Here is a 27,134-nt window from a genome sequence, read left to right as displayed (position 1 = left end):
GGCTTTCTATTTTGTTCCATTGATCTATATTTCTGTCTTTGTGCCAGTACCATACTGTCTTGATAACTGTGGCTTTGTAGTAGAGCCTGAAGTCAGGTAGGTTGATTCCTCCAGTTCCATTTTTCTTTCTCAAGATCGCTTTGGCTATTCGAGGTTTTTGTATTTCCATACAAATTGTGAAATTATTTGTTCTAGCTCTGTGAAGAATACTGTTGGTAGCTTGATAGGGATTGCATTGAATCTATAAATTGCTTTGGGTAGTATACTCATTTTCACTATATTGATTCTTCCAATCCATGAACATGGTATATTTCTCCATCTATTAGTGTCCTCTTTGATTTCTTTCACCAGTGTTTTATAGTTTTTTCTATATATAGGTCTTTAGTTTCTTTAGGTAGATATATTCCTAAGTATTTTATTCTCTTCGTTGCAATGGTGAATGGAATTGTTTCCTTAATTTCTCTTTCTGTTTTCTCATTATTAGTGTATAGGAATGCAAGGGATTTCTGTGTGTTGATTTTATATCCTGCAACTTTACTATAATCATTGATTAGTTCTAGTAATTTTCTGGTGGAGTCTTTAGGGTTTTCTATGTAGAGGATCATGTCATCTGCAAATAGTGAGAGTTTTACTTCTTCTTTTCAATTTGGATTCCTTTTATTTCTTTTTCTGCTCTGATTGCTGTAGCCAAAACTTCCAAAACTATGTTGAATAGTAATGGTGAAAGTGGGCACCCTTGTTTTGTTCCTGACTTTAGAGGAAATGCTTTCAATTTTCACCATTGAGGATAATGTTTGCTGTGGGTTTGTCATATATAGCTTTTATTATGTTGAGGTATGTTCCTTCTATTCCTGCTTTCTGGAGAGTTTTTTATCATAAATGGGTGTTGAATTTTGTCAAAGGCTTTCTCTGCATCTATTGAGATAATCATATGGTTTTTGTTTTCAATTTGTTAATGTGGTGTATTACATTGATTGATTTGCGGATATTGAAGAATCCTTGCATCCCTGGGATAAAGCCCACTTGGTCATGGTGTATGATCTTTTTAATGTGTTGTTGGATTCTGATTGCTAGAATTTTGTTTAGGATTTTTGCATCTATGTTCATCAGTGATATTGGCCTATAGTTTTCTTTTTTTGTGGCATCTTTGTCAGGTTTTGGTATTAGGGTGATGGTGGCCTCATAGAATGAGTTTGGAAGTTTACCTTCCTCTGCAATTTTCTGGAAGAGTTTGAGCAGGATAGGTGTTAGCTCTTCTCTAAATTTTTGGTAGAATTCAGCTGTGAAGCCGTCTGGACCTGGGCTTTTGTTTGCTGGAAGATTTTTGATTACAGTTTCAATTTCCATGCTTGTGATGGGTCTGTTAAGGTTTTCTATTTCTTCCTGGTCGAGTTTTGGAAAGTTGTACTTTTCTAAGAATTTGTCCATTTCTTCCTCGTTGTCCATTTTATTGGCATATAATTGTTGATAATAGTCTCTTATGATCCTTTGTATTTCTATGTTGTCTGTTGTGATCTCTCCACTGTCATTTCTAATTTTATTGATTTGATTTTTCTCCCTTTGTTTCTTGATGAGTCTGGCTAATGGTTTGTCAATTTTATTTATCCTTTCAAAGAACCAGCTTTTGGCTTTGTTGATTTTGCTATGGTCTCTTTTGTTTCTTTTGCATTTATTTCTGCTCTAATTTTTAAGATTTCTTTCCTTCTACTAACCCTGGGGTTCTTCATTTCTTCCTTTTCTAGTTGTTTGAGGTGTAGAGTTAGGTTATTTATTTGACTTTTTCTTGTTTCTTGAGGTGTGCCTGTATTGCTATGAACTTTCCCCTTAGGACTGCTTTTACTGTGTCCCACAGGTTTTGGGTTGTTGTGTTTTCATTTTCATTCGTTTCTATGCAAATTTTGATTTCTTTTTGATTTCTTCTGTGATTTGTTTGTTATTCAGCAGCGTGTTGTTCAGCCTCCATATGTTGGAATTTTTAATAGTTTTTCTCCTGTAATTGAGATCTAATCTTACTGCATTGTGGTCAGAAAAAGATGCTTGGAATGATTTCTATTTTTGAATTTACCAAGGCTAGCTTTATGGCCCAGGATGTGATCTATCCTGGAGAAGGTTCCATGCGCTTGAGAAAAAGGTGAAATTCATTGTTTTGGGATGAAATGTCCTATAGATATCAATTAGGTCTAACTGGTCTATTGTATCGTTTAAAGTTTGTGTTTCCTTATTAATTTTCTGTTTAGTTGATCTATCCATAGGTGTGAGTGGGGTATTAAAGTCTCCCACTATTATTGTGTTATTGTTAATTTCTCCTTTCATACTTGTTAGCATTTGTCTTACATACTGCGGTGCTCCGTGTTAGGTGCATATATATTTATAATTGTTATATCTTCTTCTTGGATTGATCCTTTGATCATTATGTAGTGACCTTCTTTGTCTCTTTTCACAGCCTTTGTTTTAAAGTCTATTTTATCTGATATGAGTATTGCTACTCCTGCTTTCTTTTGGTCCCTATTTGCATGGAAAATCTTTTTCCAGCCCTTCACTTTCAGTCTGTATGTGTCCCCTGTTTTTTGGTGGGTCTCCTGTAGACAACATATGTAGGGGTCTTGTTTTTGTATCCATTCAGCCAGTCTTTGTCTTTTGGTTGGGGCATTCAACCCATTTACGTTTAAGGTAATTACTGATAAGTATGATCCCGTTGCCATTTACTTTATTGTTTGGGGTTGAATTTATACACCATTTTTGTGTTTCCTGTCTAGAGAATATCCTTTAGTATTTGTTGTAGAGCTGGTTTGGTGGTGCAGAATTCTCTCAGCTTTTGCTTATCTGAGAAGCTTTTGATTTCTCCTTCATACTTGAATGAAATCCTTGCTGGGTACAATAATCTGGGCTGTAGGTTATTTTCTTTCATCATTTTAAGTATGTCTTGCCATTCCCTCCTGGCTTGAAGAGTTTCTATTGAAAGATCAGCTGTTATCCTTATGGGAATTCCCTTGTGTGTTATTTGTTTGTTTTTCCCTTGCTGCTTTTAATATTTGTTCTTTGTGTTTGATCTTTGTTAATTTGAGTAATATGTGTCTTGGGGTGTTTCGCCTTGGGTTTATCCTGTTTGGGATTCTCTGGGTTTCTTGGACTTGGGTGATTATTTCCTTCCCCAGTTTAGGGAAGTTTTCAACTATTATCTCCTCAAGTATTTTCTCATGGTCTTTCTTTTTGTCTTCTTCTTCTGGAACCCCTATGATTGAATGTTGTAGCGTTTAATATTGTCCTGGAGGTCTCTGAGATTGTCCTCATTTCTTTTAATTCGTTTTTTCTTTTATTCTCTCTGATTCATTTATTTCTACCATTCTATCTTCTAATTCACTAATCCTATCTTCTGCCTCTGTTATTCTACTATTTATTTGCCTCCAGAGTGTTTTTAATTTCATTTATTGCATTATTCATTGTATATTGACTCTTTTTATTTCTTCTAGGTCCTTGTTAAACCTTTCTTGCATCTTCTCAATCCTTGTCTCAAGCTATTTATCTGTGATTCCATTTTAATTTCTAGATTTTGGATCAATTTCACTATCATTATTGAATTCTTTATCAGGTAGATTCCCTATCTCTTCCTCTCTTTTGTTTGGTTTGGTGGGCATTTATCCTGTTCCTTTATCTGCTGGCTATTCCTCTGTCTCTTCATCTTGTTTAAATTGCTGAGTATGGGGTGTCCTTTCTGTATTCTGGCAGTTTGTGGAGTTCTCTTTATTGTGGCTATTCCTCACTGTGTGTGGGTTTGTACAGGTGGCTTGTCAAGGTTTCCTGGTTAGGGAAGCTTGTGTCAGTGTTCTGATGGGTGGAACTGTATTTCTTCTCTTTGTTCAGTCGCTGTGGGGAGGGAGGGAGGGATGCTGCAAGCAAATAACACTGGCGTGCGCTCGCAGTGCCTCAGCCACACTGGGTCTGCCCCGCTCACTGCGCGTGTAGCCTCCCTGCCCACACTGCTCGGGCTCTAGGTTGTTCCCGGGAACAATCCAAGGCTGGCCCTGGGTTGCATGTACCTCCCAGGTCCAAGCCGCTCAGGTTCAGGCACTCGGATAGTCCTCAGAGGCGCAGACTCAGTTGGGCCTGAGTATTGTGCTCTTCCCAGGTCCGAGCAGCTCAAGTGATGAGGTGTTTGGCGGCGCCAATGCTGCGACTTATCGCCTCCCGCCACTTTCGGTTATCTGGGCGCAAAACCGGCGCACCTTCTTAGGCAGATGTTAACCGTCCAGACCCCAAGAAGTTTTAGTTAGCAAAAAGCCTGCTTACAGTTTTATAGATAATGTCTCTCTGGGGCTGCGATTGCCCCCTTCCGGCTCTGGCTGCCTATCACGGAGGAAGGTCTGCAGCCCGGCTATCTCTGTTCAATTCTTTGTTCCGTGCGGGCCTGGCGGTCTTAGGTTGGGGCTGGCTTTTGGCGTAGTAGATATCCCACAGTCTGGTTTGTTAGCCCAAATTATTTCGCTCAGATAGTGCTCAGGGTATTCAGGCCAGATTCTTACTCTAAGCGATGCAGCCGGCGCTCGCCTCCCTGCCCAGCCCCGCTTGTTAATGGCGCCTGCAGGCGTCTGCGCTTCTTCTCCACTGGGGAGTTACCGTAGGACTCGCAATCTTGAGTTTTAATTGTTTATTTATTTTTTCTTCCTGTTCGTTGCCCTCTGTGCTTCCAAAGCTCGGCACAGATTCGGCAGTGAGAAGGTTTCCTGGTGTTTGGAAACTTCTCTCTTTTAAGACTCCCTTCCGGGACGGAGCTCCGTCCCTCCCTCTTTGTCTCTTTTTTGTCTTTTATATTTTTTCCTACCTCCTTTGAAGAGTTGGATTGCTTTTCTGGGTGCCTGATGTCCTCTGCGGCATTCAGAAGTTGTTTTAATGGAATTTACTCAGCGTTTAAATGCTCTTTTGATGAATTTGTGGGGAGAAAGTGTTCTCCTGTCCTACTCCTCCGCCATCTTGGCTCCTCCCTCCTATCATTTTTTTAAAATGTGGTAAAATGTACATAATAGAATAGCATTCACATTGTTGTGCTCTGTGCAGTTGATTTTCTCATTGACCTTGTGGCCTGAGATTATCCTATATTAACTAGTTAATTCTGGTCACTTTTAAATGGATTTTTAATAGATTCTTTGGGGCTTCCCTGGTGGCTCAGCAGTAAAAGATTCTTCGGGCATTTCTTTTTAAAGAATCATGTCATCAGGGAACAGAGGTGTTTTATTTCTCTATATAGAGAACTGTTTTATTTGTATAGTTCTTTTATTTTTTCTTTTTCTTGCCTAGAACCTACACTAAATACAAAGTTAAATGGGAGTGATGAGAGTGTATTCCTTTTCTGGTTCCTGATATGAGGGGAAGAGCATTTAGTTTTTCACCATTAAGCATAATGGGTTTTTTGGTAGATGCCTTTCATCTTGAAGAAATTCTCTGCCATTCCTTTTTGCTGAGATTTTAAAACTCATGAATAGGTATTGAATGTTGTCAAATGTTTTTGGCATTTAATTAGATGATTATATGATGTTTCTTCTTTATTTGCTGATAATGTGAATTATACTAGTTGATTTTTGAAATCGCCTTGCATTTTGTGGAAGAAATTTCACTTGGTCATGTTGTATTATCCTCTTTAAATATTGCTGGAATTGATTTGATAATGCATTGTTGAGAATTTTTTGCATGTATGTTCATATGAGATATTGATCTATAGTTTAAATATCTTTTTGTGTATGTGTGTGTTTCGTGTAAGAGTAATGCTGACGATGTAAAATGAGTTTGGAAGTGTTTCTTTCTACTGGAGAAGTTTGTGTATTGTTGTTGGTTAGTCTCTCAGTTGTGTCTGACTCTTTGTGATCCCATGGACTGTAGCCCACCAGGCTTCTTTGTCCAGGGGAGTTCCCAGGCAAGAATACTAGAGGGGATTTCCATTTCTGCTCCAGTGTTTGGTAGAACTTCCCAGTGAAACCAGGTGAGGTTGGAGATTTTTTGTTTTTTCCCACTAAGTTTTACAATGTATGTATTCTGTTTCTTTGGTAGATAGATATAGTACTATTCATGTTTTTTCTTGTTAGGTGGCTTTTGTAAGTTTGTGTGGCTTTTGTTGTTTATTTCAGGGAATGTGTTTCTACTAAATTGTGGACATAATTTGTTATTATCCTTTTCATATCTGTAGGGTCTTTAGTAATGTTCCCTGTTTCATTTTATCTTTGGTTGTCAGTCTGGCTACAAAGTGTATTAATATTATTTCAGGCTTCCCTGGTGGCTCAGGCAGTAAAGAATCTGCCTGCAATGCAGGAGACCAGGGTTCAATCTCTGGGTTGGGAAGATCCCCTGGAGAAGGGAATGGCAACCCAGTCCAGTATTCTTGCGTGGAGAATTCCATGGACAGAGGAGCCTGGTGGGCCAGAGTCTATGGGGTTCTCATCTTCTTTTTGGCTGTCAGTCTGGCTACAAGTTTATTAATATTATTATTTCAGAGAATTGGTTTTTGTTTCATTGATTTTTCTCTACTTTTGTGTGTTCAGTTTTATTAATTTTGCTTGTATCTTTACTTCTGCTTTCTTTGGGGTTAAGTTGCACCTTTTTCCCTACTCCCCACCCACCCCAGTTTCTTATGGTTGAAGCTTGTTAGATCATTAATATGGCACCTTTTCTTATTTTGTTTTTATCTTTTTACTGAAGTAGTGTTCACTTACAATATTCTGTTAGTTTCAAATGTACACATAGTCATACAATATTTTTATAACATATACTTCATCAAAGTTATTTTAAGATATTGACTATATTCCCTGTGCTGTACATTACATCCTTGTAACTTAATTTTTTCCTAGTAGTCTATAAGAATTAATCATCAAAGATTTGCTTCTCAGCCTTGCTTTAGTTGCATCCTATGAATTTTGATATGTTTTTGTTTTCCTTTTATTCAAAATACTTTCTCATTTCTCTTCCTTTTTATTGCTAGTTATTTAGAAGTATATTGTTAAATTTCCAGGTATTTGAGAATTTTCCACATATCTTTGTTACTGATTTCTAGTTTGTTTAATGGGCAATGAATAGATAAAAAAATCTGTTGAGTTTGTTAAAGCTTGTTTCATGAGCCAAAATAATGGCCTATCAAAAAAATGTGTGCTTGAAAAGATGTTTATTCTGCTGTGGTTGGGTTAAAACTTCAGTTAGGTCAAACTGGATAATTGTGTTGCTCAGAACTTCTGTAAATTTACTAATTTTCTGTTTACTTGTTCTGTCAAATACTAAGTTGAGGAGTCTTGAAGTCTCTGACTAAAATTATGAATTTGTTTGTTTCTCATTTCAGTCCTACCAGTTTTTACTTTATGTATTTTGGAGATCTGTTCTTAAGTGTGTACATATTTAGAATTGTTGTCTCCTTGGTGAATCTGGTTTTTTATTGTTTTAAAGTTTTTCTCTTTATCCCTGTTCATATTCTCTCTTATCTTTAGTTTGTCTGATTCTATTATAGTTATGTTTCTTTCAGGTAATGTCACATGGTGTATCTTCTAACCTATGAGTGTGTTGGAGGCATTTTTCATCACTATTTTATCTTGATTTTTAAAATTATTATTTTTAATACTTCATTTGACCTTTACAGTTTTCATTTCTCTGCTAAAATTCCTCATTGTCTTTATGCATGTTTTCCACCTTATCTACTAGGTCTTTTAACATAGTAATTATAGTCATTTAAAATTCTTTATGATTATTTCAACCTTATTGAGTCTGGATTGTCAGTTGCTTTGTCTCTAGAAAGTGGATTAACTTTTCTTGCTTTCTTTAGTGTTTAATAATATTTTGTTTAATGCAAAATACCATGTATGGGTGGGACAGTAAAGACTGAATTTAATAATATTTGTGCCAGAATAGCATGTCTGTGTTGTTAGTGTTAGGAGCTGAGTAAGTTTAGTCCGAGTTGAAACAGGTTTGGGACTTTTATTGCTAAGATAACCTGCAGTGTACCACTGGCTTCAGATTCCTCTCACACTACCTTGTAATTACAGTGATCCTGTTTTGCAGGCAAGTTTTTCTTTATGCCCTTGCTCTGCCCTCTACTTCAGGTGTTTCCTGCATGCCTGTGCCTCAGGGAGGGTCTGCCTCTACAGCCTATCCCTCTCCCAGCCATGAACCCCTGTTACTTGCTACTCCATTCTTCCAAGTCTTTACCAGGTTAAACACTATATGATGTCATTGAGATAGAGCATTTTTTTCTTATTTCATGCTTGTCTGACTATGTAGAGGAAATACTAAATGTTTTGTTTGTAGTTGACTAATTTTTATACCAAAAGGCATATGGTTCAAAATTAATTATGAACAACTTATGTAAAAGAAACCTCAACCTCTGTTTCATTAGGCTCTTTATCTGAAGGTTGAAACAAAATGTTGAAATTTTGGTTGCTATTATCACAGGAAAACACTAAAATACTTAAAAAGTATGCAGTGTTATCAGTATTTCCATTTTTGCAGTTTTAATACCTCAGACTTCAGAAAGAAGCATTGTGAAGTAGAGGGAAGCACAAGTACTTTGGAGCTATAGGTTTGAGTCTCTACTCTGCCCCCTTTCATAATGGTTATTTGTCAAGCTGTTTACCTCCTGTAATTTAAGTTTTGTTATCTATAAAAGAATGAAAGTTCACTTGAGAGTTGTTGTGGGGATTAAATTATTCGAAAGTGCCTAACAATATTATCTGATACTGCTTTATTTTTCCTCCTCCTTGGATTTTTTCCTGTATGGTAAATCTATTGTTTGGGAAATCCTTTTACTTAACTGAAAATAGATTGTTGTTGTTTAGTCACTGAGTCTTGTCCAGCTTAGTGAGAAAATTCTTTTACTTATTTGAAAATAGATTGTTAGTGTTTAGTCACTATGTCGTGTCTGATTCTCTATAACCCCATGGGCTGTAGTCTACCAGAGTTCTCTGTCCATGGAATTCCCATGCAAGAATACAAGAGTGGATTGACATTTCCTTCTCCAGGGAATATTGCTAACCCAGGGAGGAATCGAACCTATGTTTCCTGCATTGCAGGCAGATTCTTTACTGCTGAGCTACTGGAGAAGCTCCTTGAAAACAGGTGAAAGTGAGGTTGCTCAGTTGTGTCTGACTGTTTGCGACCCCATGGACTGTAGCCTACCAGGCTCCTCCATCCATGGAATTTTCCAGACAAGAGTACTACAGTGGGTTGCCATTTCCTTCTCCAGAGGATCTTCCCAACCCAGGGATCGAACCTGGGTCTCCCACTTGTAGGCAGACGCTTTACCGTCTGAGCCACCAGGGAAGTCTGATATCTGAAAACAGATATCATAAATTAATTTCTTTGGATAGAGTTTACTGTCCATAAAAGTAAGAACATGTTTTACTTTTCTTTCTCATAAAATCAGATTTTACTGACCATTTTACTTTTCTACTTCATCATTTTACATTGAAAGCTCTGATCCATGTCTATTCCAGAAGACAAACAATAAATCCTTGAGATCTGTTAATAATAAATAAAACACTGAATATAAGATTATTCTAATACTGGATAGATAATAAATCCCTATATCTCAAATAAGACAGAAAATTAGCTATAATTTATAACATGCCAAAGTACCTTTATTATATTTAGGAAGAGTGTAACTAGAATAAAGAATATTTTGCATACATTCTATTAATACGTTCTTGTATGGTGAACCAAATGAGGGTTATATGCTATCCTAACAAAGTGTTCCTCTGTCCTATGATTTATTAATATTATAAATGTGAAGCTTTATCATTTTATTTTCTCAGAACAAGACTATTTATTTTAAATATTCACGTTTAAAAATCTTGATGATTTATTATGTTTACTTGATGGTAGCCTCAAATATATGACATTTCTTTAACAATATTGTCTCTTCTCATTTTTTAATGGTTATCAAAGTGATATCCTTCCCTGAGTAAGATAATAATGTAATATATGTGGATAACAACATCTGAAATCTGTCAGATAAAATAGAGAAATGGTTATGTAGAGTTTAATACATGTTTCACAGAATATAAAAACAAAATAAACAGCATCAACAGCCAAATTTTTCTTTAATAAAACACAAATGTGTACTTTGTTGTCTGCAGGTAAGGTCATTTCTGAAAAAGTTCAGGGATATTTTCTAAGACACATAGAGGTCCCTTTTTTGGCCCTAAAATTCTAAATAAAAAAAGAGAAACATTAGAGTGTTAATTTTTCTTGGTTTAAATGTTAGCCATCATTGTTCTTACTGCACTAATTTTCATTTTATTTTTGCTTTAGAAGTTACTGCAATTTCCATTCAAAATTTGACCTCTGCATTTTCTCTAGATGTGTTAGTAGTTGGACAAAACATTCCGCCAAGCTTTGGTATCCCATTTTAAATACACTCTCCAACATTTCAGCTTATATGTGTGAATTCATCTACACATTTGTATACATTCTTACATGTTCAAAGTCACAGTAGTAATACCAATTCACAATTGATTATGGTTATGATTACCAGTTTGATCAGAAGATAGAGTTTACCATATGATCATCCCAGTAGATGCAGAAAAAGCAGTTGGTGAAATTCAGCATCCATTCATGATAGAAACTCTCACCAAAATAAGTATAGAGGGAACATACCTCAACATAATAAAAGCCATTTATGACAAATCTACAGGCAATGTACTACTCAGTGAAAAACACTGAAAGTCTTCCTACTCAATTCTGAAACAAGACAAGGATGCCCACTCTTACCACTTCTGTTCAACATTGTATTGCAAGTCCTAGCTATAGCAGTCAGACAAGAAAAAGAGATAAAAGGTGTCTAAATTGGAAGGTAAGAAGTAGTAAAATTGTCATTATATGCAGATGGCATGATACTCTATATAGAGAACCTTAACGTATCCACACAAAGACTATTAGAACTAATAAATGAACTCAGCAAGGCATCAAGATACATGATTAATATAAAGAAATCTGTTGCATTTCTTCACACTAACAGTGAAATATCAGAAAGTTAAAAATCCTGTTTAAAATCATGTCAGAAGACAGAGTTTAGAGGTACTAGAAATTTAGGCCTAAGATCCAGGACAGAAGAGAGCCACAGAGAAGCCCCAAATTCTGCATGCACTAAACTATGTGTTTAGATTACATTGTTTTATTTCCCTTTGTGGTTTTAGAGCTAAACCTTAAATTTTTGCCTGAAAAAGACTTTAACCTTCCACATTCTCTGCCTGGTAAAGCACTTAAAAAAGCTTACGAGCTTAAACTTAGAAATTTGTTTATGTTAAACAGCTCTGTTGAAGTTAATTTATATACAATAAAATGCATCCAGTTTAAACGTATAGTATATAATTATATTTAAATTTTGACAAATGTCTGATATACTTTTGGAGGGAATACAAATGATACAAACTTCTGGAAAATAATTAAGCTTCTGTCAAATAAACGTTTAAAATTCTGTGACCCAATAACGTACTTTAGTAATCTTATTATCTGAAAGTAACAACATGGATACATAAGATGTACTCAGAAGCATTCTTTCACAGCATTAATGTTTCTTACAAATTGTTCCAGTAAAAATAACTGGGAGATTTTACATAATGGATGATGAATACATAAAAGTTTTTTCTATAAATAAATGTTTTAGAAATCTTCATTTAAATGTTGAAACTCTTAAAACACTTTCATCATCTTATTAGTCAAGAGTTGTAGTTGCAGAAAACAATGTATTTTATCTAGTGATTTATTAGAAGGTACTGACCAGCTAACAGAATCTTTGGGAGGGTCATGAAATCAGACACTTTTGTTATATAGCTAGAAAACATGCAGCCAGGAGAAATGCTCAAACATCAGTTCAGTTCAGTTCAGTTTCTCAGTCGTGTCCAACTCTTTGTGACCCCATGGACTGCAGCATGCCAGGCCTCCCGGTCCATCACCAACTCCCGGAGTTTACTCAAGCTCATGTCCATTGAGTCTGTGATGCCATCTAACCATCTCATCCTCTGTCGCCCTCTTCTCCTCCCACCTTCAATCTTTCCCAAATCAGGGTCTTTTCAAACGAGTCAGTTCTTCACATCAAGTGGCCAAAATATTGGAGTTTCAGCTTCAGCATCAGACCTTCCAGTAAATATTCAGGACTGATTTCCTTTAGGATGGATTGGGTGGATCTCCTTGCTGTCCAAGGGACTCTCAAGAGTCTTCTCCAACACCACAGCTCAAAAGCATAAACTCTTTGGTGCTCAGCTTTCTTTATAGTCTTAACTCTCACATCCATACATGACTACTGGAAAAACCATAGCTTTGACTAGACGGACGTTTGTTGGCAAAGTAATGTCTCTGCTTTTAATATGCTGTCTAGGTTGGTCAACTTTTCATCCAAGGAGCAAGCATCTTTTAATTTCATGGCTGCAGTCATCATCTGCAGTGACTTTGGAGCCCTCGAAAATACTCTGTCGCTGTTTCCACTGTTTCCCCATCTATTTGCCATGAAGTGATGGGACCAGATGTCATGATCTTAGTTTTCTGAATGTTGGATTTTAAGCCAACTTTTTCACGCTCCTCTTTGACTTTCATCAAGAGGCTTTTTAATTCTTTATCACTTTCTGCCGTAAGGGTGGTGTCATCTGCATATCTGAGATTGATATTTCTCCCGGCAATCTTGATTCCAGCTTGTGCTTCATCCATCCCAGCATTTCTCATGATGTACTCTGCATATAAGTTAAATAAGTAGGGTGACAGTATACAGCTTTGATGTACTCCTTTTGCTATTTGGAACCAGTCTGTTGTTCCATGTCCAGTTCTAACTATTGCTTCCTGACCTGCATACAGATTTCTCAGGAGGCAGGTCAGGTGGTCTGGTATTCCTATCTCTTTAAAAAATTTCCAGTTTGTGGTGATCCACACAGTCAAAGGCTTTGGCATAGTCAATAAAGCAGAGTAGATACTTTATTGGAATTCTCTTGCTCTTTTGATAATCCAGTGGATGTTGACGGTTTGATCTCTGGCTTCTCTGCCTTTTCTCAAACCAGATTGAACATCTGGAAGTTCACAGTTCATGTACTGTTGAAGCCTGGCTTGGAGAATTTTGAGGATTACTTTACTAACGTGGTTAAAGCATCTGCCTGGAATGCTGGAGAGCCGGGTTCGATCCCTGGGTCGGGAAGATTACCTGGAAAAGGAAATGGCAACCCATTCCAGTATTCTTGCCTGGAGAATCCCATGGAGGGAGGAGCCTGGTAGGCTACAGTCCATGGGTCGCAAAGAGTCCAACATGACTGAGCGACTTCACTTTCACTTTCTTTCACTTCACTAACATGTGAGATGAGTGCAATCGTGTGGTAGTTTGAGCATTCTTTGGCATTGCCTCATAGTTTGCCCCTGTGTAAATAACAGGGAAGGAACACAGCCCCACCCATCAACAGAAAATTGGATTAAAGATTTACTGAGCATGGCCCTGCCCAGCAGAATAAGACCCAATTACCCCCTCAGTCAGTCTCTCCCATCAGGAAGCTTCCTTAAGCCTCTTATTCTTCTCCATCAGAGGGCAGACAGAATGAAAACCACAGCCACAGAAAACTAACCAATCTGATCACATGGACCACAGCCTTGTCTATCTCAGTGAAACTATGAGCCATGCCATGTAGGGCCACCCAAGACAGACGTGTCATGATGGAGAGTTCTGACAAAACGTGGGCCACTGGAGAAAGGAATGGCAAACCACTTCAGTATTCTTGCCTTGAGAACCCCGTGAACAGTATGAAAAGGCAGAAACATAGAACACTGAAAGATGAACTCCCCAGGTCAGTAGGTGCCCAATATGCTACTGGAGATCAGTGGAGAAATAACTCCAAAAAGAAAGAAGAGACGGAGCCAAAGCAAAAACAACACCCACTCGTGGATGTGAATGGTGTTGAAAGTAAAGTCCAATGCTGTGAAGAGCAATATTGCATAGGAACCTAGAATGTTAGGTCCATGAATCAAGGCAAATTGACAGTAGTCAAACATGAGATGGCAGGAGTGAACATCAACATTTTAGGAATTAACGAACTAAAATGGACTGGAATGGATGAATTTAACTCAAGATGACCATTATATCTACTACTGCGGGCAGGAATCCCTTAGAGGAAATGGAGTAGCCATCACAGTCAACAAAAGAGTCCGAAATGCAGTACTTGGATACTTAAGCATACCTTGTGGCTTTTATGGTATGATCCAGACCCATTCCTTCTGTTGCCCACATGTTATCTTTGAAACTTGGGACTAATCAATAGAACTTCTGTCAGAGCTACCATTTAACAATCAGGCACCTGTGCATGAAAGACCACTGCTTCAAATTGTTTACTTCCATCCAGATATTGCTTATTTATGTATATTTACCAATGCCTAGGCCTTATCTTGAAGTTTAGGTGGGATGGAATCTGGGGAATGTTATGTATAATTTTCCATCCTCTGCAGTGTATGAATTTTGCTTGAAAAGACACTTGAGTGAGTGTTGAATATTACTCCTTGGAAGGAAAGTTAGGACCAACCTAGATAGCATATTAAAAAGCAGAGACATTACTTTGCCAACAAAGGTCCATCTAGTCAAGGCTATGGTTTTTCCAGTGGTCATGTATGGATGTGAGAGTTGGACTGTGAAGAAAGCTGAGCGCCGAAGATTGATGCTTTTGAGCTGTGGTGTTGGAGAAGACTCTTGAGAGTCCCTTGGACTGCAAGGAGATCCACCTAGTCCATCCTAAAGGAGATCAATCCTGGGTGTTCATTGGAAGAACTCATGCTGAGGCTGAAACTCCAATACTTTGGCCACCTCATGCGAAGAGTTGACTCATTGGAAAAGACTCTGATGCTGGGAGGGATTGGGGGCAGGAGGAGAAGGGGACGGCAGAGGATGAGATGGCTGGATGGCATCACTGACTCGATGGACGTGAGTCTGAGTGAACTCCGGGAGTTGGTGATGGACAGGGAGGCCTGGCGTGCTGCGATTCCTGGGGTCGCAAAGAGTTGGACACGACTGAGCAACTGAACTGAACTGAACTGAATATTACCACATCATATTAAAAGAAATGAAAATAAAATTGACAGTGAAGTAGTCTTTTTCAACTCTCAGGTTAGCAGCAATCAAAAGTTTGACAACTCTTATGTTAACAAAAATACAGAAAAACAGCTGGTCATAAATTCTGATAGAAATGTAAATATGTGAAAGATGTGAACAGGTTGGCACTAATTATCAAAATTACAAATGAATGTATCCATAGCTTCAGTAATTCCACTCTTATAATTTATCTTACAGAGGTACATAGTTTTGGAAACATGTCTATGAATAGAAGACTGATTAAGTAAACTGCAGTACTATCTATCCAAGGATAAATTTTGCAGCCAATAAAGAGAAAGAGGTGGAATGATATGGAAAGATCCCCGATATACAATAAGTGAAAGAAGCACGTTAAGAGTAGAGTATATGATATTCTGTTTTTGAGAGAGAAACAGAGGCAGAAGACTGTGTGTGTGTAAACTGTAATAGAATTTCCATTCTGAGAAATGGAAAATGAGGATTGATGTGACATGCTAGGAGTCATGTATACCTTGGAACTGATTATAGCACAAAATATTACTAGATACTTAAGAAATTAATAGCCATTTGCATTATAGAAGGAATTGTGTGGTCAAGGGTTAGGACTAGAAAAGAGATTTACCTTTTACTTTGATACGTTTTAGATTTGTATTATTCTCCTGCATTGCATACTAGCTAATTTGTTTTAAATTAGCTGTTGCTGTTGTCTGCCAAAGTGTTTCTGAGACTAGGAACTGTAAGGCTGTGGTATATTTATCATTAAAGATTTTGTATTTTCCTGAATAAATTAAGCCTTCTAGGTAAGGAATTTTTTTTCCTCAATGACATTGGGATGGTGCTTTCATTGAGTTGTGTATTATTATTATTGGTACTATGTAAGTTAACTGACATAGGTAGTTGAAAATTAGAAAATATGTCACTAATTACTTCTTGAAGTAAAATAAGAATGCTTTCTATTTAGAAAAAAGCTTATGTTTGTAAGTTATTTTACTGTTTGGAATATTAGTTTTACATGTAAAAGATATGATCAGCAAACACATGTCATTAGTGTTAGTTCTTAGTTAAGAACTTGGTCCCTTTGCCCTGCTGCTAAAGTGTGAGATAAAGAAGCAGTGCTCTTCACTAATAATGTAATGTCTCTCTGTGCATGTTAGTCCCTCAGTCATGTCCGACTCTGCGACCCCATGGACTATAGCCCGCCAGATTTCTCTGGAATTCTCCAGCAAAATATTGGAGTGGGTAGCCATTCCCTTCTCCAGGGGATCTTCCCAACCCACGAATCCAACCAGGATGTCTCTCATTGCAGGCAGTTTCTTCACCGTCTGAGCCACAAGGGAAACCCTCAATTTCTCTTTACTAACATATAACTGTTAGTAGTATTTATGTAGGTATTCAAGGAAGTGGTTAATTGTAGATGTATAAGAATATCTAATTTGAAACTCTGCTAAAAATTTCCTGTTATTTAAGAAACTTTGCAAAATATATTAATGTCATATTGCTTTGTATACTTGCACGTACTCCTCTCTAGTTTATACCCCCAGTAATGTAGGTGTGCTTTGTTTAATATCATCTCAACTTAGAACTTTGATCTAGGCCATGCTTTCAACTACTTACTTATTTGAAAAATCCAATAATATTTTATCAACAGTACTTGACCACAGTGAAAAGATGGAGCCTTGAGTATCGGATGATTTTGAGAGGGTAGCCTTGAGGCATGTAGAAGAATATGCCACTTTTCTTAGCAGGGTGTTTTGAGTCTCTAAGTCAGTAGCCTCTAAAGTGAAATACATGTTAAGAATATTAGAAATTATACTATAAATGTCTTGGTAATAGTACCTTGATTTTAAAAGTTTGAGAACCACTGATATTTAGGCAGCTTATTGTTTTGTATACCAAAAAAAAGCAGTAATTGGGACCAAGAGTTGAAGCATATAACTCATAAAATAAGCTTGGAATGTGAACATAAATATTTTCTTTTCATTTAATAATTATGAGTGAACCTTGATGGAGAATGTCAAGATATAACGTGTAAGATAGAAACATGATTATAGTAATTCAAGGGCATTTATGAAATTCAGTGGCATCTCTTTCTCTTAATATTTGTTCTGAGCTTGATACCATGGGTGAATTTCATAGCCTAGTGTTTTCTCTCAGATTTTTTGCCAGCTGAAAATACAGATATTAACACCAAAACCAGTCCTTCCCTTTCAATTAATTGTAGTTTCAAGCCATTTCACTTTCAGCTTTTTCTTCACTATCCATCCACTTTACAACAATTTCTCTGATTGCTGTATACTCCACGGTACCAAGAGATGCCATTTTTCCCTCTGTACTTTCATATATCCATTATGTTGTGGTATGCATCGTAGAAGAGATCAGGAAATTTTATTGACAGCAGTAATTTCATAATTTATGAATGTTTGTGTGTTTGTCCCAGATATTCAAGATTAAAGCAGTCCAGTTGGCTGAGAAACTCCTTCCTGCCTTTAACACACCTACGGGAATTCCTTGGGCAATGGTGAATCTGAAAAGGTAAATTCTATTTTTATATGGTTATTCTTGTTCTGAATATATTAGATTAACTGATTTTTTGAACCTTCACCATACTTTTTAAGACTTAAAACTGTTTTTCTCTGCATGTATACAGAAGCATATTTCTTTAAAGCATTGCCTGATTTTTAAAATACATTCTTTGCTTTGAAACAGTAAAACTATATTTCATTTCTACTGCTTGTTTCTGTAAGTCTAGATTTCTCTCCCACACCTTTATTGTTAACAGTATAGTTGTTTCTTTAAGATTGCTTATTTATGTCTACTTAGTGCTGGAATGGATTCAAAGTGCTTTCCCTCTCTTCCTTTTTTGTACACTACTTGTTTTTTTTCTAAGTCAGAATAGAACACAACATACCTTAAAATCAGGGCTTCCTGTTGCTGAATGTCTTACTAATGATAAGAGAAGACATAACTCATGATATTGACTGTAGGGTCCTTTTTATGATATCCAAATTATAGAGGTTCAAAGTGAAGCATGATTCTCTGACAGGTTTATTTGGGAAAATGAATCTATTGTAGTCATTTCTTTTTAATGGAGAACTTGATTAAGTTTTGATTTTCATTAAGAAATCATTATTTTATGCTGAACATGAAATCTAACTTTACTGTTCTTTGCTGTCATACACTATATATAATGTAAACTAACTCTTTGTGAGGAAAAAGCTAGCTAGAGTTCCATACCAGCCTCCACAAAAGGATATGGCCTAAGGTGTTAAGAACATACCTGTTCTCTTTTGTTCATAGTTTCATTCCAGATTTTCTGGTGTTTCCCTCAGTAGCAGTGTCAGTCATGTAACTTTCTTATATGATTAGAATTTTAATTAACTTACAGTTTAACTCTGAGATGAAGAAATATGCAGGATATTATTATTATCTAGATAAAAAATAACCAAAAATCCAGCATTGCAAAACTTCAAATTTAGATTGAGACAAAAAAGTAGTAGAGTTTTCAAAGACCATGTCTTGAACATAAGCTTAATTTTCATACTATATCTTTGTATATATTCATACAAAATATTTATTTTACTTGAGTTTATAGAGCATAGATAAATAAAGGTTTTTGGTTTTGTGTTTTGATTGAGTTATACATATCTCTCACGTAGACTTTATTCCAGTCTAGATGTCTGAAATCCAACCTATGTTAATAATCTAGCATTATTTATCTCTTACAATATGATTAGCACACAGAAGCACACACATACATACATACTGGTGGAGCTTTTAAAATTTTATATGATTTGTTTGGATACTTGTTTTTCTTTCTTATTTTTATTTTCTTTCTACTTCTTATTTTTCTCACACAGCAAAATCTCACGGAAATACTCTTCCTGGTCATGCCACAGAGCTTTAAATCAAACTTTGTGATAACCACAGAGTAGAAGATAGGATATACTGTAAATACATAGGTTATACCATGATTTATTTAATTATTCCATATCAGTGGTATTAGTTTATTTCCATTATTTTGCTACCATAAACGTTACAGTAGCATCCTGTTATATATGTCCGTCCCTTGTAGCTCACTCAATAAAGAATCTGCTTGCAATGCAGGAGACCAGGTTTGATCCCTGGTTCAGGAAGATCCCCTGGAGAAGGAGATGGCAACCCACTCCGGTATTCTTGCCCGGAGAATGCCATGGACGGAGGAGCCTGGCAGGCTACAGTCCATGGGGTCGCAAGAGTTGAACACGACTTAGTGACTAAACCACCACCATATATGTCCTTGTAGAGAGAGGAAGTTTTTCTGAAAGTGATTCTGAAGAATATGATTGCTATATCAAAGGGCATATATCTTTTTTTTTGTAGGATAGATTTCCCAAGTGTGCAATTGCTGGATCAAAGGCTATATGTATTTTTCAGTTTAGTAGTTACTCCCCACGTATTTTCCAAAAGGCTGTAATTCATCATATTTCCACCAACAGTATATGAGAATACCAAAATGTCTATATGTTCTGTTTAATTTTCAAGAGAATAATGGCTATGAAATGTTACTATTGTTATTTTCATTTGTATTTTCTGCTTAGTGAATTCAAGCACCTTTTCATAAATTTATTGGACATCTAGATTGTTTTTTGTGAATTGTCTATTCCTAAGTGTTGATTGAGTTGTGTTTTTCTAGTTAGCTTATAAAAGAGCCTTACAGATTATAGAATTACTTTTACCCCTGTTCTACTACTTGTTTGTTGTTTTTATAATAATTTTTCATCCTTAAGTTTTGATTTTTATATATTCAAATATGTCTTTTTAACTTTGAGGTTTTCAATCATGGTTAAAAAGATTATCTTCACCTGTGTTTTATAGTCTCCTGGATTTCTGTAAAATGTTTATATAGTATTGTTTTTTTTAAATTATCAATATGATGTTGGCTGTAGCTTTTTTTTTTATCAGTTGCCTTTATCAGATTGAGGAAGTTTTTTTCTCTAGATAAACTGTTAAAATAACTTAGAATAAAATTATTCAAAAATTCATGAGATACTATTCTTACTAGACTCTTTGTGAGGTTTAAGATTGTGTTTTCACAATCTTAAATGTCTTTAATTTTCCTAACAGTCATGTGAACTAGTTATCATAAATTCTTATGTTATGTATGAGGAAACTGAGTCTCAGAGAAGGAAAATACCTTGCTCAAGGTCTTTCAGTTCATTAATGGCAGGAGTAGGAGCCTATGTGCTACATTAGTATTAAGGTTATATCCTTATCTTCGGCATGTACTTCAACTTCTCTACCAAATCATGTATTACTCTTTTCTGCATACATTTTAGTGGTAATTTTAAGATTCTTATCTCTAAAAAAGCTCATATTTATTCTGTATTTGTCATTTGACTGACCTAATTTAATATTATTCTAGGTGATACAGAGTTTAAATTAAAATCAACTAGTTCTAAAAGAGCTGAAACCAAAAGTGTCCATCTTTCTATGAGAGAAAGATTTATATTTTTCACTTCCTCCTAAAAGTAGAAACGACCCTAGAGAATGGTTTTAGAGTTCTAGTGGGAATAACCATGACTTTCTAATGAATCTAGACTTCCAGTTCCAGCCCTGAGGTAACTTATATCAGGTTAACTCTCCCATCAAAAGTAATCATAAAAGCCCAACAGAATGATTTGAAGGGATTGGAGAGCAACACCTAAGGGAGAACCCAAAGGGCCTACTTGAAGCCAGCTGTAGAAAGCTGGCTTTTCCCCTACGGGTATATTCTAAATTGAGTGTGATTGAGGCCAACCCTAAAACAGTGCTCATGTAGAGCAAAGAAGACTGTGGTCAGGTCTTGGAACTGCCAAAAGGGCTGAGATGCAAGGGATGAGTATCTCAAATCAGGAAGGAATTGCAGAGGAAAAGCCCCAAAATTTATCTACAGATTTTCCTCCTGTTGTTGGCTGATTCTGTGCCAGCACATGCACGGGACAAAAATATAAAGAAACTAGAAAACAGCATTTGGAGGCTGAAGGGCAAAGGAGAAAATTTAACAGCTACTTGGTATTGGAAAAGTTGGCTTAAAGCTCAACATTCAGAAAACTAAGATCATGGCATCTGGTCCCATCACTTCATGGGAAATAGATGGGGAAACAGTGAAAACAGTGTCAGACTTTATTTTTGGGGGCTTCAAAATCACTGCAGATGGTGACTGCAGCCATGAAATTAAAAGACGCTTACTCCTTGGAAGGAAAGTTATGACCAACCTAGATAGCATATTCAAAAGCAGAGACATTGCTTTGCCCACAAAGGTCCATCTAGTCAAGGCTATGGTTTTTCCTGTGGTCATGTATGGATGTGAGAGTTGGACTGTGAAGAAAGCTGAGTGCCGAAGAATTGATGTTTTGAGCTGTGGTGTTGGAGAAGACTCTTGAGAGTCCCTTGGACTGCAAGGAAATCCACCCAGTCCATCCTAAAGGAGATCAGTCCTGGGTGTTCATTGGAAGGACTGATGCTGAGGCTGAAACTCCAATACTGTGGCCACCTTATGTGAAGAGTTGACTCATTGGAAAAGACTCTGATGCTGGGAGGGATTGGGGGCAGGAGGAGAAGGGGACGACAGAGGATGAGATGGCTGGATGGCATCACCAACTCGATTGACATGAGTTTGAGTGAACTCTGGGAGTTGGTGACGGACAGGGAGGCCTGGCATGCTGCGATTCCTGGGGTCGCGAAGAGTCGGACACGACTGAGTGACTGAACTGAACTGAACTGGTATTGGGAAGACAGGTTAATGTCTAAGGCTGCCAAGGTGGAGGGCCCTGTGAGGTTGTATGTAAAAATATGAAAAAATTTTTTTTAGAACTTAGTGTTTTGATAGTGCTTATATGCACTATGAATAAAACTTTGAGATAGAAAGTTTTTACATGGAAATGAGATTTGGTATTTATACTTGACTGTGCTATAATCCATTCACCTTGCTGATGCCTAGGTAATGTTTCTAAATGGTATGCTCTATCCTTTAAATATTATGTTAATTCATTAAAATTGTATATGATGTTCCTTCATACTTAAATTTAAAATTTCACCATAGCCAACAGAATTTCTACACGGTCTAGATTATACCCAGCTCTCTAGCCTCATCCTATATCATCATTTCTCCTTCCTGAGCTCCAGCCAAACTACACTGTTATTGTTGTTCAGCCAGGTCTTCGCGACCTCATACAGTGTAGCATGCCAGGCTCCTCTGTCCTCTATTATCTTCTGGAATTTGCTTAAATTCATGTCCATTGAATTGGTGATGCTATCTAACTATTTCAACCTCTGCCACCCACTTCTCCTTTGGCCGTAAATATGTCCCAGAATCAGGGTCTTTTCCAGTGAGTTGGCTCTTTGCATTAGGTGACCAAAATATTCAGCAAAGTCAGTTTCAGCAACAGACTTTGCATTGAATATTTAGGGTTGATTTCCAATCTAGCCACACTAACCAAGTTTTTTCCTCAGGGCCATTCCAACTGCTATTTCCTCTACTGAGAATTCTCTTCTTCCAGATCTGTTCATCACTGGCTCCTTCTCATCATTCAGTTCTCAGTTTAAATTGTGTCATTTTAGAAACTTTTTGAACATTATACATAAAGTCTTTAAACTCTTCCTCTATCGCTAGTACTCAGTATTCTATTCAACTCAGTATTTTATGTTTAATTTTCTTCATAACAATTATCATTTATTATGGGAACAGGAATGTTAGATGTTAGAGAAGAGAGAAGTCGCTTAGTCGTGTCCGACTCTTTGCGACTCCATGATCTGTAGCCTACCAGGCTCCTACATCCATGGGATTTTCCAGGCAAGAATACTGGAGTGGGTTGCCATTTCCTTCTCCAGGGGATCTTCCCAACCCAGGGACTGAACCCAGGTCTCCCGCATTGCAGACAGACGTTTTACCCTCTGAGTTCACTGTTATATCTCCCAGATAAGAATAGGTACTTTATATTTGTGAAATGAATGACTGTCCTACGTAGTTACTGTATCCATATTTCTTCTTTGATTCTCATGTCTGGCTTCAGAAAAATCTGTTAGTGGTATTTGCCTTTCATAATTTCAAAAACAGTGCAAAAATAGCACCAAAAAATTAAAGAACTTTAAGGTAGTGGTATCCTGATACCTATTTCAATGTTTTCTCCACACAGATAAATACAACATAGCATAATGAATTGCCAGTATACAAGTAGGTATAAATAAGAAAGTTTAACAACTGTATGGTACTGGCAACTACATGGTACTGAGGAAACAGAGTTAGTATTTGAAGCTGCCATGGTGAAGGGCCCTTGGTAAACACCCCAGGCTTTCAGCTGACATCCCATAGGGCCACTTCCTGGAAGTACAGGTAAAACTAGAATAGTTTTAACCCTTAACAAAGCTCAGAGCCAAGGTTATCTGCCTGTAACTCAGTCTATGTTTCAGAGGAAGATTAACCTTCTGGGAAAGAGGATAGCATCCAAAGAGTCTGTACTTTTCATTTATATAGTTTGGCTTCCAGTAAAAAATTAATAAGGCACCCTGGAAAAAAAAAAGAAGATATCCTAGAAATATATCTGCACAAATGAAGTACACACAAGATTATTCACTATAAAAGTTTTCATAATAGAAAAATCCTAGAAATGTGCCCGAGGACCACTAATAGAGGATTGATTAAAGTCTTTTTGTATAATGTAGTAGTTTTCATACACTGTCAGCAGTGGAGGCAAGACAGTGCTTTGTCATGATACTGTCCTGTGACATCAGTGGTCCCAGCACAATAAATGTGAGTTGTACTTTCAAGGTTTGAAACAACTTAGAATGCTCTCACACATTTTTGTGTGGATGAGACATTTCAATTGAAAATCGTTAATGTCTTGGAATTCTATGCATTTGTAAGTAAAAAATATAAGAAATTTGTTTATAAACTTTGGAAAGCCTACATCTTAATAGTTAAAATCTAACATACAGAGCAGTAAGTATACTTTGCTGTATTTTAAGAAAGAAGGGAAAAGAAGAATATGTATTTGGATTGCTTACTTATGCATAGAAATTTCTATGCTAACACATAAGAAGCTAATGAATGATTGTATTTGGGGCCTGTAAGGGGAAGAGAGATGAGAGTGGGGTGAAATACTTAACATATACTTTTTATATTGTTTTGATTTTTAGGACATGTGAATATTCTATTCAAAATAATTTTAAAATAGTAAGATTTTAGGTACAATAATCTATTGTGTTTGCGATAATTGCTGAGAGAGTTATTTAAAAGTTATATACTCTTTGAAAAATGTTTTGGTCTTTCCCCGATTCTGTTTCCTTTTACCTTTTCATTCATTCAGTGGAGTAGGACGAAACTGGGGCTGGGCATCTGCAGGAAGCAGCATTCTTGCTGAATTTGGCACACTACATATGGAGTTTGTCCACCTCAGCTACTTGACAGGAAACCCAATTTACTACAAAAAGGTTAGTATTCTTGCTTTCTTTTCTTTGTTATAAGAGAATCCTTTAGGTTTTATCCCAAAGATTTGATTAATGCTTAGAAAATATTTGCCTTTTAAAAAATTATATTAAAGAAATGTATCTTATATTTAGAACAGATTTGATATATTTTCTGTTATCTAAGAAGATATAATCACTAGTAAGTTTTCAAGAAATTACATTATAGTCTCTATTTAGCATTGTGCTGAAGTTCCTAGTCAGTATGGTAAAATAAGACAGAGTGAACAAAAAGGTAAAGATTGAAAAGGAGAAAGAAAACAGTAATTACTCACAGATTAAATGATTACCTAAAATATTAAGATAATCAGAGGAACCTTGCGGGTTACAACCCATAAGGTTGCAAGAGTTGGACACGACTGAGCAACTAAGACTTTCACTTTCACATTTAAATTATTAAACAAGAGCTTAATTTATATTTTGAATAAAAGATCAACATGATGTGCTGTGCTCAGTCGCTTTAGTCGTGTCCTACTCTTTGCGACTCCATGGATTGTAGCCCGCCAGGTTCCTGTGTCCATGGGATTCTCCAGGCAAGAACAGTGGAATGGGTTGCTGTTTCCTCCTCCATGGGATTGTATATCTCCCCCTAATAGCTCAGTTGGTAAAGAATCCACCTTCAATGCAGGGGACCCTGGTTCAATTCCTGGGTTGGGAAGATCCCCTGGTGAAGGGATAGGCTACCCACTCCAGTATTCTTGGGCTTCCCTTGTGGCTTAGCTGGTAAAGAATCCGCCTGAAATGTGAGAAAGCTGGGTTTGATCCCTGGGTTGAGTTGGGAAGATCCCCTAGAGAAGGGAAAGGCTATCCTCCCCAGTATTCTGGCCTGGAGAATTCCATGGACTGTATAGCCCATGAAGTCGCAGAGTCAGACATGACTGAGCACCTTTCACTTCACTTTCTTATATCACTTTCATTGGCAGGCGGTTTCTTTATCACTAGCGCCACCTGGGAAGCCAAAAGATCAATATACCTATTAAAAATCAGTAGTATTTCTCTATACCAGCTGTAGCAGGCGAAAATGTATCACTTATAAAAACATATCTTATGTGGTAGGAACAAAAGTATAAGTTTTCCACAAGTAAATCTAACAACAGATAAGCAAAGTTCAAAACTACTAAATGACATTGCTGCTGCTATTGCTGCTAAGTCGCTTCAGTTGTGGCCGACTCTTTGCGACCCCATAGGTGGCAGCCCACCAGGCTCCCCCGTCCCTGGGATTCTCCAGGCAGGAACACTGGAGTGGGTTGCCATTGCCTTCTCCAATGCAGGAAACTGAAAAGTGAAAGTGAAGTCGCTTAGTCGTGTCCGACTCTTAGCGATCCCATGGACTATAGCCTACCGGGCTCCTCCGTCCATGGGATTCTCCAGGCAAGAGTACTGGAGTGGGTTGCCATTGCCTTCTCCGAAATGACATTGAGCTGGCCCTAAGTAAATGGAGAGATGTATTATATTCATATATAGGAAAACATGCAAATTTCAGTTACCTCCAGATTTATCTGTAGCCTCAATTCAATGCCAGTCAGTTACTCGGTGTTTTTTTTTTTTTTTTAAATGAAACTTGATTAGACATTTCTAGAATTTAAACAGGAGAGAAACATTCAAAATACTTCTGAAGAAAAACATGATGGATGGGTTTGTATTACTCAGTTATCAACACTACCAATATTAGTGTTGGTGCATTGAGACAAGTAAAACTGATAAACAGAAGGCTACTGCTGCTAAGTCACTTTAGTCGTGTCTGACTCTGTGAGACCCCATAGACAGCAGCCTACCAGGCTCCCCCGTCCCTGGGATTCTCCAGGCAAGAACACTGGAGTGGGTTGCCATTTCCTTCTCCAACGCAGGAAAGTGAAAAGTGAAAGTGAAGTCGCTCAGTTGTGTCCAACTCTTAGTGACCCCATGGACTGCAGCCTACCAGGCTCCTCCGCCCATGGGATTCTCCAGGCAAGAACACTGGAGTGGGTTGCCATTTCCTTCTCCAACGCATGAAAGTGAAAAGTGAAAAGTGAAGTCGCTCAGTTGTGTCCAACTCTTAGTGACCCCATGGACTGCAGCCTACCAGGCTCCTCCGCCCATGGGATTTTCCAGGCAAGAGTACTGGAGTTGGGTGCCATCACCTTCTCCGGATAAAAAGAATAAATAGCCCTTAAACAGCCCGACATATATGTGGAAGTGTGACAGTGGTACCTTTGTAGATGATAATGATTCTAGGAGCATTAAAGACTTAAATTTAAAATACAAAATCTAGTAAAGCTGAAAATACATATACTCTATGGCCCAATAATTCCAGTCTTTGGTATGTACATTTATATCATACATATAAAATCATTGTTTGTATTAGCAGTTTATATGATAAGATTCAATACAGCAGTGAAAATAAATTAATTATGGTCACATTCATTAATCAAAAGAGTATATATAATACAATTCTTAAAAAATTCAAAAGAAGCAGAGCTGAAGAGAATATTGTTTAGGGATTCAAAAGTGATTTTAATAGAATCAAGGTAATAATGAATGTAAAATTTAAGACTGTGACCACATCTCAGAAAAAGTCAGTGATATGTGAATGTGTAATGGTAAACAGAATAGCAAACATTAT

The 27,134-nt window shown here is 37.0% G+C and overlaps 1 protein-coding gene across 4 annotated transcripts in view; it reads left to right on the top strand.

Moving 5' to 3' along the window:
• MAN1A2 (mannosidase alpha class 1A member 2) overlaps nt 1-27,134 on the top strand; it is a 156,337-nt gene that overhangs the window by 72,186 nt on the left and 57,017 nt on the right. For all 4 annotated transcript variants that reach the window (XR_011463622.1, XR_011463621.1, XM_070367422.1 and 1 more), the window contains exons 6-7: nt 17,490-17,584; nt 24,376-24,499. Coding sequence is in view for 2 of the 4 variants with exons in the window: in XM_070367422.1 (XP_070223523.1) it covers nt 17,490-17,584; nt 24,376-24,499 (219 nt within the window). In the remaining 2 variants the exon portion in view is untranslated. The remainder of the gene's footprint in view (nt 1-17,489; nt 17,585-24,375; nt 24,500-27,134) is intronic.

The sequence above is a fragment of the Bos mutus genome, chromosome 3 (genome assembly GCF_027580195.1).
Source record: "Bos mutus isolate GX-2022 chromosome 3, NWIPB_WYAK_1.1, whole genome shotgun sequence".
Classification (NCBI taxonomy): Eukaryota; Metazoa; Chordata; class Mammalia; order Artiodactyla; family Bovidae; genus Bos; species Bos mutus.
This window is presented reverse-complemented; position numbering and strand designations above follow the sequence as displayed.